Source organism: Neomonachus schauinslandi, chromosome 14, assembly GCF_002201575.2.
Source record: "Neomonachus schauinslandi chromosome 14, ASM220157v2, whole genome shotgun sequence".
Classification (NCBI taxonomy): Eukaryota; Metazoa; Chordata; class Mammalia; order Carnivora; family Phocidae; genus Neomonachus; species Neomonachus schauinslandi.
This window is the reverse complement of record NC_058416.1, coordinates 18,281,207-18,296,933: the sequence shown is the minus strand read 5'-3', so window position 1 is coordinate 18,296,933 and position 15,727 is coordinate 18,281,207. Positions and strand designations below refer to the sequence as shown.

General features: G+C 37.4%; 1 protein-coding gene across 1 annotated transcript in view; it reads left to right on the top strand.

Annotated features, from left to right (window-relative positions):
* The window catches only part of WDR7 (WD repeat domain 7), a 345,210-nt gene that overhangs the window by 274,872 nt on the left and 54,611 nt on the right, over window positions 1–15,727 (top strand). Inside the window, exon 26 of the mRNA XM_021686377.1 lies at window positions 7,217–7,316. Within this exon, the coding sequence (XP_021542052.1) occupies window positions 7,217–7,316 (100 nt within the window). The remainder of the gene's footprint in view (window positions 1–7,216; window positions 7,317–15,727) is intronic.

Here is a 15,727-nt window from a genome sequence, read left to right as displayed (position 1 = left end):
CAATTATTATCAGGTTATATTTGCAAATCAAGTATTTAAGAAATACATTTAAAATATCTGGGGGCATAAATTATTTCCCTTATTTATTAGCATGTTAAAAGTCAGCACTTAGTTGCCCTAGGAAAATAGCACATTTACCACATCTAATTGATTCTTTCTGTAGCATATCTTTGGAGGTACAGCTCATACTGGTTATGGTGAAGGTGATAACTGCTAAAGTGTGCGTGTGCTCATGACGGGAAGGGTTTGTCGTGCGCCAGGCACTGTTCCGAGTACTTTGCATGTATTAGCTCATTTAATCCTCACAACAACCGTAACAGGTACTCTTACTGTTCCTGCATTCACATAAGGAAACCAAGGCATGGGCAGGTGACTTGCCCCAGGTCACAGTTACTCAGTGGCAGAGCCAGGGGATAAGAACTCTTTCCCAGCCACCATACAATACATCCTTAACATGCACGGTATTTTCCTTGCAGAAATTCTGCTCCCTGTACAACCAAGGAAGTGTTTCCAGTTCTCCTTTTAACACCATGGCTACAGTGTGCCCATAACAAGTTCTTCTGGAAGGGAAGTAATTCACCTGTTAAATATTTAACAGTGTTATTCAGGAGATATCTATTGACTCTTGAAAGTGTACAAGAGGCTGAACAGGAAGGAGGTGATGAATTTCAAATGAAATTCACCAGTATCCATCACCATCCCAGAATGAGGGATTTTTCCTTTTTGTCTTTTGACTGGTGCCCTCCACTAGAAAGAAGCACTTCTAGAAAACATTTCCCCACCCTTTACTGCTCGCACCCCCAAAAACTAAAACAGGTCCCCTTGAACTGGTGCCTTCACCAGAGCCACTTTTCACACCTTGCAAACACATGAGCAGCCCGGAGACCTGGAGTTCTGGGGATAGTGTAGGAACACGTTCTATAAAGTACTTCCTGATTTACAGAGCGCCCACCCTTGATTGCCATGGTGCATCTGTGAGAGCTGACAGCCAGTGCTTTGGAAAACCTCCTCATTTTCCTATCCCTCACGTGGTGGCCCTTGGAAGAGCTCTTTGGCATCTCATACGGGCCAGCACAGGGCTTGGGGCAGGCCTGTTGTCAGTGGTACCTTCTGTGGTCAGTGTTTTCTGTGCATTGCTCCACTACAGAAGGCCTGTGATTTCTTTCGCACAGAATAGGTTTGCCTGTGTTTAGGGCTCCAGTCTTTTTTGTGGGTTATTGGGAATATGTTGTGGATGTTGAGGAGTCTCAGCCCTCATCTAGAATGTACGATGAGTACAGAGATGCAGAGTGTTGATTAGTTTTTAAATAATTTTTGTTTATATTAATAAAAAACATTCATGCATATCCAGCAGAGTGTAACTGAATGAATCAATCTCAAAAGTTATTTCATGCAAATTAAAATAAAAATGTGATAACCATTATTTCTCTTGTGCTGGTGAAAAAGAAAGTTTGGTAGTACCAACTGGGAGCACTCTTTTACTTTTAGTGGGAATTGAAGGTAAACTGGCATTGCCTATCAAATTAAAATGTATGTATACTTTAATCCAGAATCTCGCTTTGGGGATTCTATCCTACAGAAACAGTCACCTATGTATATAAGGATCCATATACAGGGTAACTTAACTGTCAGGAAGGGAATAGTTAAATAAAGGACTATACATACACAGGAGTACAATTCAGGGATGAGAAAGAATGACATGGGATCTTGTATACTGACATGGGGCGACATTCCATGAAGTGTTGAGAGAAGGAAAGAAAGTTGCAGAATAATATGTGTAACACAATACCATTTGTGTAATCAGAATTAGAAAAACCTCTCAGAAGTTCCATCAAATTGTTAACAGTAGTTAATCCTTGGTGAAAGTGGGGGTGTGAGAGAGAGGACATACTTTTTACTGTATACATATTGGCGATTTTGAGTTTTTACAAGTACATATTGCCTTGAGAGCTTTTTAACAAAAAGAGTCAAAAGTTTGTGAACCATTTTAAATCAACATCAAGAATTTCTAAAAGCCACTCGATAATCCTAATATCTCAGTGGCTTATGAAAATATGTGTGCCAAGTTCTTGGGGCAGTGTGCCTTCTACACAGTCAGTACTCAGTGAACGTTAGCTGCAAGTAGTGCAAGGAATTGTAAATAGTCCTGAATTGTAAATGGTTATATTCCACACATTCTCTTCGACATCCTTAGGTTTTAGATGGTTTCATGTTAACCTGGAGATTAATTTTGGATTATTGAAGAGTGTTTCTTGTTGCTTTTTAATGCTCAAGGACATGATAAACAGTAGTAACTTAACATCCTGAGATCATTGGAGAGTACCCAAGTCATAGTTAAGAAAGTGATTTTACGGGTTCCTCCCAAATCACACTTTTGCCGAGAGTTGGATGTTTCCTTTTCCTGTGTGTTTCCAAATTGACTTTTAAATTTCACATCAGTGTTCTCTTATTTGAAGGCCATTTTTAATAAAGATAAAAAGGTCATCAATTTAAAGGAGACTATAAATAGAGAGTACCAAAGTTATTTAGAGACTCAGGCACTGGGTGCTTGGCAAACTCGTGAGCAAAGTGGTTTGCTCCAGGATCCTGCACTCAGTTCACATTTGTGTTTCACACCCATTGTGGAGTGGATGACACCTCATTGTGACTTAGTCCTGAAAAATTGAAGTCACAGATACGGCTTTGGAGAAATAATCTATTCCAGTGTTTACTGATGATTGATAAGTTATTTCTTTTAATTATGTTTTGTGTGATAATACCATGTTCTTTGACATTTATGTATGGTGTTTTATCTGGCAGATTCTTAGCATAATTTTTTTTCCATAACAGCACTTATACCAAAAATACATACTTTCTTATATACATCATTATTTAGACTATATTTGCCTTCTTGAATTTCAGTTCAGGTAATCTTTTCTAGTTCCCTAAGGTATAATTAAATAGTTTCCATTATGAAACTATCAGCTGCATGCTAACATACCCAGGTCACAGGGACCTTTACAGATAATTTCATACAAATCTGCAGTTGTTTGTCTCAATTAAAAATGTATTTTTAGAGGGGTCATGGCAGTTTCTTGACTTCTGTTTCTTAACTTCTGCCTAACTTTTTTGGACAGTTTTTGTTTCCTTTGTTTCCCTATCTCAATTATTATTTTAGACCCTATAAAATATTCATTGGTCTTAAAAATCAATATGTTTTGCATAGCGTGTGTACTAGTCACTGGAGGATAGGTATAGTGTTTGAACTTCTTACTGCATTACTTTCTACTGCTCATTTGGACCATATTTATGTATTCATACATTCAACAAAAGATAAAGTCTCTGGTGGAGAGAAACAGCTATAAACAAAATATTGTTTAATATCAGAGATGGTTAAGTACAATAAAGAAAAAATAGGGGGCACCTGGGTGGCTCAGTTGTTAAGCGTCTGTCTTCGGCTCAGGTCATGATCCCGGGGTTCTGGGATCGAGCCCCACATCGGGCTCCCTGCTTGGCAGGAAGCCTGCTTCTCCCTCTCCCACTCCCCTGCTTGTGTTCCCTCTCTCACTGTGTGTCTCTCTGTCAAATAAATAAACAAAATCTTAAAGAAAAGAATAGGATAATGGACTACAGAATAACAGAGGAAGGGCTACTATATTAGATAAGATGGCCCATGACGATCTTTGTCAAGATCACCTTGGAACAGAGACCTAAATGAAGGGAGGGTACAAGCCATGGGGATACCAAGCAGATGAGGTTTTCAAGTGGAGGGAGCAGCAAGTGTTAAAGCTCCAAAGTGGAAACATTCTTGGCATATTCGAGAAAGTACATGGAGACCAGTGTAACTAGAGCAGAGAGAACAGGGGGAGAGAAGATGAAGTGTGAGAGATGGGATCACATCATAAGGGTCTTGAAGAGTGGTTGTGAACATAAGAGAGAGGTGATTTGATTAGTGGTTGAAAAGGATCACCCTGGCTGCATGTGGGCAGTAATGAAAGTGTGGGATCAGTGACTAAATTTCTTGGATGATGACCACCCCAACCCCAGTAAGAAATATATTTTGTAACATTACTCGATTCCAGTTTACTCTTCTTTCACATACTTGTAGTGTTCTCTCTAGAGAGAGACACTTAGGAGAGTTTCCTTGTGATGGGCCAAGTTTCGGAGATCCTTGTTCTGATTTGAATATAATAAAGGGATTCTTACCAGATTGTTACCCAAGAAAGCTGCCCAAGTGACATGTTATCGATGTAGTGAACTGGGGACTGAAATACCATTTTAGAAGACGCAGCACACATCAGTCCTCACTCTGAGAACACCCCCCTCCCAAATTTTGAAGGAATTTAAGATTTTCATGTAGGATCAGGTCGCATCTAGAATAATTTTAAAAACTAGTGGATCTTCCTCTTCAATCCATTGATACCTTTGCAGGTAGGAGCAACTAATGCATATCTCACTATTCCTAATCTTGACAGTCCCTCAGTGGAAAACTAGTTCTAGGAGAAGAGTAGTTTAGGGGTATGATGGGTTCTGGAAACCCTCTGCAGAGAGAGACTCACTGTAGCCAGTCTCCCAGAGTGGATACTTTTGAAGTGACTACATACATACCATGGATTTCTTCTGTTGAAAGAGACACTGTTAAAGGAATAAAAAGTTTAACAAGAAATCCAAAGATAAAAACATACCGTAAGACCGTCACTGTCCAGAATTGTTTAAGAGCTTGTTTAGAAGTATTACTCTGGCAGTAAATTGCAAAGAATGATAAATGCAGACCTGTAATATATGGTCCTTTCAGGAAAACTAAAGATTTGATACCAAGAATAGATTTGATCTTTTTTTCTTCCATAAATTATGGTGTTTATAGATGATATAGAAGGATGAGGTTGATATCCAGAGCATAGAAGATGGCCAATGTAACAAGAACTTTTAAAATTCTAGTTTAAGTAAATTTTGTCCACGTAAATGTATTTTACCACAGGTTTGTTTTGAAGAGGATTATTTTGAGGGGTAATTATAGTCATGTTTTGCAGACAGATTTCAGCAGTATTGCAGCCACATCTGTGCAAAGTTTAATAATAGATTTTAAAAATACTTCTGGAAATTTTCTTTTCCTGTGGCTATTAACCTGAACAGAATAAATATTTGTTAAAACATTTGTTAGCTATTATGTTCCATGTTACTGTAATTGGGAGTAAACTGTGTGTGCTTCTGTGTGTTTAGATGTAGGTGTAGATACATAGTGATGCCCAAAGCTTAAACCACTGTAATGATTCAATAACAAAATAGTAAACGTTTTTAAAGTCTTCTAGATAATTTTTTTTAATTTTCAAGTATAGGAACATTGAAATTTGAGTGCTGATCCCTACCTTCTCTATTGAGGTAGAGTAATATGAGGCTTCAGACAGAAAAAGCTTTGAGAAATCAACCTTACACTAACCACTTAATAGTGGGGAAGCTTCTTATGTATCAGGAGCCTTCAGTGCCTTTCCTTCCCTCAAACCAGTGTACAAAGAGGACATTCCATACCTGAGCACAGCAAAACCAGCAGGACATCCTAAAGTAGTGTCTCTCGTGCAACTAAAAAATGAAGCATTATTAATCTTCCACTGAAGGGAAAGGAGTTGCGTTACTGGGTAAGGCTTAGGGATAGGACAGAAGTATTATTGAATCCACCACTTGCTCATAAGTAACAAAGAGTTTTAAAACAGTATCTCATTTTCCAGATTTATGAAATGTGTGTGAATGTTATAATGCCATCTCATGCCCAGATGGCTTTATCACAATGTCGCTGGTTTCACAATGCTCACATTTAAACCTCTTGTCTGTCTCTCAGCCTCTCTTACCAGAATTTCAGAAATGTCGTCACATGACCTGGTAGTTTTTTTACTCCATTTCAAGAAAGCATTAGAGAAATATTTCCTCGCTGTCATCTCCTTTACCTCCCCTTCCCATCTTTAAAAAAATAATAACAGAAAAGTTAGGTTGGCCGTATGACACCACAGAGAAAAAAGGCAAGGAATGTGTGGTAGAATTGATGTAATATCCTCATAAATATTTAGGGTAGGTCACTTGTTCATCTGGGCACCTCATACTGAGACAATAGCACTAGATAATGGGAAGGTATATTCAAAACTCTTTAGGGATATAAAATCATACCTTATTTACACTTATAATAATTTTTATTCATATCTTCCCAGGCTCTAGCCAGATGGCCATGAATCATTATGGCAAAGAATAGATCAGAAATTCAGATACCTAATCTACTCATGCAAATTAACTTAGAGAAAAGAGAAATAAATAAAAATAAATTAACCTCTTATAACCTTCAAATCATCCTCCCTCAGTTTTCTTTTCATGTAATGCCACATAAGCACCAAATGTGCTTACTTAAACTACCTATAGTCACAGCTGTCATTTAGATAAACCGGCAAATGCGGAAAATCTGTGGAATTTGCCAGATAACTTTTTTCTTATGGATAACTTACCAATTTCATTCTAAATTATTGACATGAACTTAAGTATAACATTAATGTAGCTTTTCTGTAGTCCACTAGAAAGTATGTTTCACTCCTTAATATTGTAATAAAATGTGAGAACATAATTAGATTGAATATGTAAGCCTTTTCATCTTTTCCATTCTGTTTAAATAGAAGTATTTGCATAATAATTACTGTAGCAGAACTGAGTTTTCTTATTAAATCTTTTTTGTATTTGACCCTATTTCTTGCTTGAAAATTCAAAGGTGTTTGTAATGAGGAAGTTGTTTTCTACTGAAAATAATTAATAGCCTAAGTGGTATTCTTTTTTTTTTTTTTTTTTAAGATTTTATTTATTTATTTGAGAGAGAGAGAATGAGAGAGAACACATGAGAGGGGATAGGGTCAGAGGGCAAAGCAGACTCCCTGCCAAGCAGGGAGCCCGATGCGGGACTCGATCCCGGGACTCCAGGATCATGACCTGAGCCGAAGGCAGTCACTTAACCAACTGAGCCACCCAGGCGCCCATAGCCTAAGTGGTATTCTGCATCATTTTTCTTTCAGTTGATTTTAAGAGTTACTAAAATGAAACAGTTCTGAAAAATCTTGATGTATTAATTATAGATATATTTATTTAAAAATATATATCAGAGCTGACTTCCATCTTTGAGATATGTTCTGTCCACTTGCATGTGCAGGTCATCTCACCTGAGTTTTTTGTTTTGTTTTTGTTGTTGTTGTTGTTAAAATGTTCAATTCAGGTTCTACATGGTCAGCTATTATGAGCGGAATCACAGAATAGCAGTTGGAGCTCGCCATGGTTCAGTGGCCCTGTACGACATCCGGACTGGAAAATGTCAGGTAAATAAATCATTGTGACTTCCTCTCTGTAAAGTGTGGAAGTTATTGAAAGGAATAAGAGACTAGCACTTCACCAGTTGACGTGCTGAGCTGCTGGAACATTATGGATAATGCTAAAGGGATCGATAGTTTAATGAAGGACTCAAAGAATATAGAGCCCTACTGTCTTTATTCACCGGCATCGAAGGGTGGCCACAGATGGGTTCATAAGAGAGCCCAGAGAAAGGTGGTTCTGCTTGCCAGTGACTTTGCAATAAGTCTCTTCGTTTAAACAGTTTTCTGATTCTTCTGTTTTTGCCGTGCATTTTTTTTTTTAAAGATTTTATTTATTTGAGAGAGAGAAAGAGCATGTGCAGCGGGGAGGGGCAGAGGGAGCAGGAGAAGCAGACTCCCCTCTGAGCAAGGAGCCACGCAGGCTTAATCCCAGGACCCTGGGATCATGTCCTGACCTGAGGGCAGACACTTCACTGACTGAGCCACTCAGGCGCCCCTGCCATGCATTTTCTGAAAGAAGTTTGATGATACGTTATTATGATTAATGACTAACCAAAAATTAATTTTCTAAGTAAAATGAGGGATTTGGCAATTCTAAGATCGCATTCTAGCCAGAGTTCAAGAGAAGAAGAAAACCACAACAGCATTTAGTATGGCTGTATAAAAAAGAAACTAATGAAATAATATATTATTTTTATACTTTTATAACTCTTTATTTTTGTAACACTTTATTGTTTTTGAAGAATTGTTCTTGATTTTGATGACTTGATTCTCAAAATGTACCAATTGGTTATGGCAAGTCTGGCCCCACTTTAGATATAAGTGAATCAAAACTCTGGGAGACTTTGAATCTCTTTATCCCAGAGGTCATACTGTTAACAAATGGCAAAGCCAGGGCTAAGCTCCCCTGTGATCATGGTGAATTTATAGTGCTCATTGGTAAATAGTTCCAAGTCATAACTTCTTATGTTTCATTATAGCATTTATCAATGCTGATCTATTCAGCCAGATTAGGAATTATATTCACCTGTATTAGATAAGTATATATTAAACTGTATTAGGAATTTCCAGAAGGAATATGAAGAAATTAATAATGATACAGCTAAAATTTTAAACTGCCTCTTAAATTTAATAGGCTATTAATTAATTCTCCAAAAGTTTCCCTGGCTGCTTTCCATGAAAACAGTAGTGCTAAGAGCTGGTAATAGATGTTGGGGGTAAAAATTTCAGGGGTCAGGCATGTTTAGAGGATACTGTTGGAATGTTGCACACGTTTCTTTATGCAAACTTTCTCAGTCTCTAATGTGTGAATATGCATTTTGTGCGATGCATAGAGGACGCACCATTTGCCGTACTTGTGTAACTGTTGAATTTTGTTTCTGTGAATTTTTTGACATTAACTCCTTATCGATGGCCATATTTTTTTTTTTTAACTCTGAACTCTGACTTTGAGCCGTGAAATCACTCTAAATACTTTTTTAAAAATTAAGTTCCATGTTGTTTGTAAGATTCTCTCCTAAAAGGGACAGATTCTTCAAATAGTATTTTCAGAATCTATTTTGGTAAGACGGTTTTTAAAAATGAGAGTATATTATTACTAGCAGATCACGAACATCGAGACGGTAAAGACAAAAAAAAAAAAAATAGAACAAAGGGACCTTTTCAAGCTTCTTTAAAATTGAAGTATAGAAATCCGAGAGAAGACTGCTATTGGAGAAGAGGCACAGTTGGTATCAGCAGAGAGAAACGTGATGCGCTGTGGCACAGTGAAGTAACCCGGAGGAGTGAAGGAAGAGCAGCAGTCAAGAATCAAGGACAGAGTACCGAACTGTCCTGCACTATACATTTCTTGACAGTCGTCTTCCTCCTCGGTGGTCTCAATGAAGGTCTTAGGAACATGCAAAAAACATAATAATTTGAATATTTTATTCTTTTTAATTAATTACTCAAGATACACTTAGTAATCAAAGGCATTCTCTTAACAGGAATTTATAATGTCATTCATATTCCATTTTATTTTCTGTCCATTGTTTTAGTACCTTTAGACATTTTAGTGCCCCCAGATTTTTTGGTCTACTTCAGCTTCTTGATTCTGATATCCCAAATTACCGTTAGTGTTCTCTGACTGAATAACCTTTACCTTCCAGCTCTGTATGAAAGTAAAGGTTGCCTTTTCTTCTAATCATTCAGAACATGAAAACGAAGCTAACTCTCTAAACTCAGTCTTAACTACTTTTGCCAGTTACCAGTTACATCCAGTGACAGTAACACTTCGGGGATTCTCTTAACTCTTTCATGGTGTCAGTGTTGTAGTATTTGAAATAAGTGAATCAACAGTTGAAACAGAATACACAAGTATAATTGGCATGTTCAGAAATGATGTCTTACAGGTGAATCCAAGGACAAGGAATTTTGAACTGGGAATGCAGTAATGCGTTTCCTGAATTAGCTATTGGAATCAGTTGACAGAGTGGGACAGTTTTCCTAGCATGAGCAAAGACACGGAGATAGGACCTAAAACGTGTAGAGAGGATAATTAGTAAATTCACTGGACTCTAGGGAGTGGGATTCCAATTAGGTGGAAAGATAAGATATAACCACTGTACAGGGAGAGTCACAGCTGATGGAAAATCTGCTGTGGTCTGTCCAGGATGCCAGATGCTGAGAGAATATCCCCGGGCCCAGTGGAGGCAGAGAACCCAGGACTGAGGGAGGCGGGGAGGACATGTAGATTCCCTGTCGTTGTTACTAGATTAGTTGGTAACAGCATAGAAACACTAAACCCCTTTCCCTTACCTTTTGGCATTGGCTGCTTTTTTTTTTTTTGACCCATTTTCTATCTACTTGTTCGTCCCAAACATACATAATAGGAGATAATACAAAGCCACAGAATAAATACGCATATCTGTCTGGAACATGAAGTTTACTTAACTGTTCTCAAGCTCTTGCCCATATCGGCCTGCCCCCGTTTCAGTAAATGAAGTTCTGCTGGAACACAGCCACACTCCTTGCTTTGAGGGCTGCGTGTGGTGCCATCCACTACAACAGCAGAATTGAGGTGTTGTAGCCGGCAAAGCCCATACATGGTCTGCAAAGCTGAAAATATTTACTCTGTGGCCCTTTACAGAAAAAGTTAGCTCACCGAGGAGGTAGCGAATTTAACTGCAAAGTCTGTTAAAACGCTGCAGGGTAACGTATCAGAGAAGATGAATTAGAAACTGGGCAACTTGCATCCCATCGCCACTGCTTGTGAATTTCATAACCTTGGGGAAGTTTCTCAGCCTGTCTGAGCTAAAGTTTCCCCACCGTAATCGGTGATAGAAATAGTACCTGTTCTTGCCTGAGAAGTAAATAAGGTAATTGATGTGAAATTCTTAGCACAGTGCCTGTCAAGCTGTTAGTCTTTGGTAAGCGCTGGTTGTTATTATATTCAAATGAACTTGGAAATACATCACACTGCAGTTAAATTACATTAATTATAGAGAACGTGAAAGGTCACACGTGAGACATGAGGGTGTTGGTAGTAGACTCTGGGACCAGTTCACAGTCGTCAGTGAGGAGCACTTTGGTGGACAAATTAAGCAGGGCTGCCTTAGGCCATGTGTAGATTTTTTCTTCCTAAAGGTAGCTCTTGCCTGTGGTGTTAGGCTGACTCTCCACTGATTGTGGAAATCAGAACTTTGATGCAGTTCAGTAGTTAAAAATCCTGTTGTGTTGCTGACTTCACTTTTACCTGGCAACTGCTAGCAATTTAGGCATATACCTGACACGGATTTTGCTTAATTAAAAAAAAGAAAGAAAAGTAACTCCCTATGAAGTACTTAAGTTTTGTTGATAGGCAGTATTCTTGATAAGCAGGCCAGTTAAATTCCATGAATCCTTAGAGCTATAGGTTTGTGTGTGGTTAAATCAGCGATGAAAATCCTCCCTCTAGCAATATTTGCCTTTGGTTTGGCAGACTTGATATTATGTCTCACTGATTTCCCAATCTTTTTGAAACACAGTCTTTGTAATAAATAACTGCTGGCTCTGTGCAAGATTCTCTTAGGCTCGTGTTGGCTAGTTTTCCTCTCGAAGTTTGTACCGTGTCACTTGGAGGTATCTGATCCACTTTGGTAAATACAGATACTTCCTTTTCAATAGTGCTCAAAAAAAAACCACAGTGATGTATGACAGAAAGTATGGCAGAAGTCTTATCTAAATCTTGAATTACTAAGAGAACTTTATTATTGAAAAGTTTAAGTTCCTTAAAAAACTCATTTTTGAAGTCTTTTTTTTAGTGCCTGGAACATAGTGGATGCATAATAGAATACATGTTGATCAAAAAAAACACTCTGAGTCTCTGGAGTAAAAAATATAATAAGAAACATTGTATGACATGATAAATGAAACTAAAGTATGGCTTAATTATATCAAAAATATATGGGTAATTTGGGGCATAGTTGTATTTTGGTTTGTCAGAAACATCTTATGAAATTGTTTCTAAGGGATATCTTACAGGATATCTTTTCAGAAATAGCATAGAGAACCTCTTTCTTATGAGTCATGAAAGGTACCTATATTTCTGTAGTGGACCATGACCAGGTCTGCCATAGGCCAGATAATGAAGGAAAAAATAGAAACAAAGATTGATTGTATTCATAGCACTGTGACAACTGAGGTCTAGCTATAATCCATTCTAGACCAGAAGGTAAATTCTGGAATGCTGATGTGTGACCCATCACACAGCTTAATGCTGTAAGAAGTAATGAGCCCGCATGTTGAGTTCCTCTGGCCTTAACAGATACCTTACTCTATGTAGGATAGATGCCTTGAACTTCAGATGTCACCTTGTAATTGGGCTCAGCCCAAACTCCAGGCCCTGAGGCTTTTATCTGCTAGACATTTCCATTTTGCTATCTTGTCATTGTTTCAAATTCAGTGTTTTAGAAAATCTAAGCCTACATTCTACCAGCGTCTTTTCTAACCTACCTTTTTCTGTTAATGGCGCAATTATATAATGACATCACATTTCTTACTCCTTGTCCTTTACCCATCTATATCCAGTCACTGAATTCATTGCTCTTTCCTTAACAGTATACCTGAAATCTACCTTGTCCTCTGCTAACAACCTAAATTAGGCCCTTGACCTTTGTGCTTCAAGGCCTTTGAGATTCTGGCTTTGATCATCATAAATAATCCCCTCCTCCTCTGAGCTGCATTTCATTCAATAACAACATCCTCTGTTGTTCCCTATCATGGTCCTCTCCCAGTGTACATAGGAAGCATTCAAAAATATCTGTTGGATGATTCGTTGCAAACAGTGAAGATTTCAAGAAGTGCCCCTTTCCAATTACTTTTGTCTTTAGGTTATATTGAAATGTCTGCCTTCACTGAATATATACAGTTGCTGTATACTCGTAGGTGAAACACTCCTGCTTAACAAAAATGCTGAGGATAATCCACATTAAAATAATGTAAATTGGCCCTGTTATCATTAATAATTCTATTGAAATTTATTTTCCTTTGACCTTCCTTTGATTTCCGTAAACCCACTATAAGTTATATGGCCCTCTCAAATTCTCTACTTGTACCCATTTGTCTGGCTCAGATAAATTATAATCATTTCTTTGATAGTATGTGCAAAATACCAAATTTGATACTAAAATTAATTAGCAAGTTATATATGTTCTCTTACGTATTAGAGCAGCTTCTGGAGCCTGACTTGGATTTGAATCCTTGCTAGGCCCTTATTAGCTTCGTGGCATGAGCAAAGTCCTTAAATGCTCTGTGCTTTAGTTTATTCATCTACAAAATGGACACAATAACTCCCATAACATTGTGTTGTAAAGATTAAAAGGATAAACATATATAAAGCAAACGTCAGCCAACAGTAAGTGCTTAAAAAATGTTAGCCATCATGATTATTATTTAGTCATTGCTTAAATAAGACAAAATCAGTCAGCCTCATTCTCTTCACTCCTGCTGTTATACATTAAACTTCATACCAGGTAGATTTATTACAATTTCTTTCTTATGATTTTCTTTGCTGCTCTTATTTCCAGACTACTTGATTAATCTTACAAGTAGAATGAACAGAATATCAAATCAAGTAATTAGCAGATTTCTAGATTATAGTTACTGATCTGTCCTCATCATATTCTTTTTTTTTTTTTTTAAGATTTTATTTATTTGACAGAGAGAGACAGGCAGAGAGGGAACACAAGCAGGGGGAGTGGGAGAGGGAGAAGCAGGCTTCCCGTGGAGCAGAGAGCCCGATGCGGGGCTCGATCCCAGGACCCCGGGACCATGACCTGAGCCGAAGGCAGACGCTTAACGACTGAGCCACCCAGGCACCCCTCATATTCTTTTGTTTGTCCTAATTTTCCATACCATAAATCTGTTGTCCTACTGATATTTTTTCTTCAATGATTTTTTAAAAATCATTACAAATACTACTTTTAATGTTACTGCTATATTAGAATCTTTCTGAGTAAAGTAATTTTAGGCTAATTTTTAAATACAGTATTCTCAACTGCCAGCATTTCTCAGTTGTTGGCTCACCTGTTTGCATATATTTAAAGTCTTATATTAACCACCACTGGATTTTTTTTTCAAGGACTTTTATTACTATATAATTTTCCACATCTGTTTTCTTCATCCTTTTTAAGATATAAAAGATCAAGTCAGTAATTCAACCTTTTTATTATTATTCTTATTTTCAGTTTCTCGTGTTAGGTAGCATAATTTTTTGTAGTTTCTCTTGGTTTCAACAGAAATAGTTGTGATTGTTCTCATTCTCCCTCATTTGTATATCATATATTACTTATCCTTTCATTACTTATCTACTGAAATTCAGTCTAGTTTATTTATTAACTTTTTATGTAAATCACAAGCGCTTTTTATGTTGCATAGGTGGGTGGCTGCTTTTATAACTCAAAAGAAAACTGTAGTTAGAATCTTAAGGTTTGTTGTTATTTGATTTTTATTAGGTGTGAGTTGGTCTAAAATTTTTTATTCTGCTTCATCTCTGGATCTGGCGGGCTATGGCCAGTGCCCGATTCCATTTCTTCTTTTTGTCAACAGGAAGCTTCCTGTAACAGTTGTGTTGTTGTTCTTGTTGTTGTTTTTTTCTGACAGAAGTATTTTGTTTTCTTTGACAATAATGATCCACTAATACCTAGCCAGTCAGAATTGAGTAATTTGTGTAATTTCCATTCTCCCCGTGAGAAGTCTAGATATAATGTTTGAACGATTAGCATTTACATGAGAACGAGAGAAGAGGAAGATATGGAAGAGCTGATGAAGGAGAAATCTACCTGCTTTTTTCTCAATTTATTTCTCAATAAATTTCTAAATAAAGTTACATGGTGTTAGCAAAGTGTTAAACAACTGAATGCTAGCATTTTCCGTAAATAATATTATTAGGAAAAATGGGGCTTGGCAAGATATGAAAATGTTTTCAGCATGAGATTTAAAGAACTCAAAAACAAACCAGTATAGTCTGCAAGAGACTCATTTTAGACCCAAAGACACCCCCACATTTAAAGTGAGGGGGTGGAAAACCATTTACCATGCTAATGGACACCAAAAGAAAGCTGGGGTGGCAATCCTTATATCAGACAAATTAGATTTTAAACCAAAGACTCTAATAAGAGATGAGGAAGAGCACTATATCCTACTTAAAGGGTCTATTCAACAAGAATATCTAACAATTGTAAATATCTATGCCCCTAACATGGGAGCAGCCAATTATATAAGGCAATTAATAACAAAAGCAAAGAAACACATCGACAACAATACAATAATAGTGGGGGACTTTAACACCCCCCTCACTGAAATGGACAGATCATCTAAGCAAAAGATCAACAAGGAACTAAAGACTTTAAATGACACACTGGACCAAATGGAATTCACAGATATATTCAGAACATTCCATCCCAAAGCAACAGACTACACATTCTTCTCTAGTGCCCATGGAACATTCTCCAGAATAGATCACATCCTAGGTCACAAATCAGTTCTCAAATGGTACCAAAGATTTGGATCATTCCCCGCATATTTTCAGACCACAATGCTTTGAAACTAGAATTCAATCACAAGAGGAAAGTTGGAAAGAACTCAAATACATGGAGGCTAAAGAGCATCCTACTAAAGAATGAATGGGTCAACCAGGAAATTAAAGAAGAATTAAAAAAACTCATGGAAACCAATGAAAATGAAAACACAACTATTCAAAATCTTTGGGAGGCAGCAAAGGCAGTCCTAAGAGGAAAGTATATAGCAATACAAGCCTTTCTCAAGAAACAAGAAAGGTCTCAAGTACACAACCTAACCCTACACCTAAAGGAGCTGGAGAAAGAACAGCAAATAAAGCCTAAACCCAGCAGGAGAAGAGAAATAATAAAGATCAGAGCAGAAATCAATGAAATAGAAAC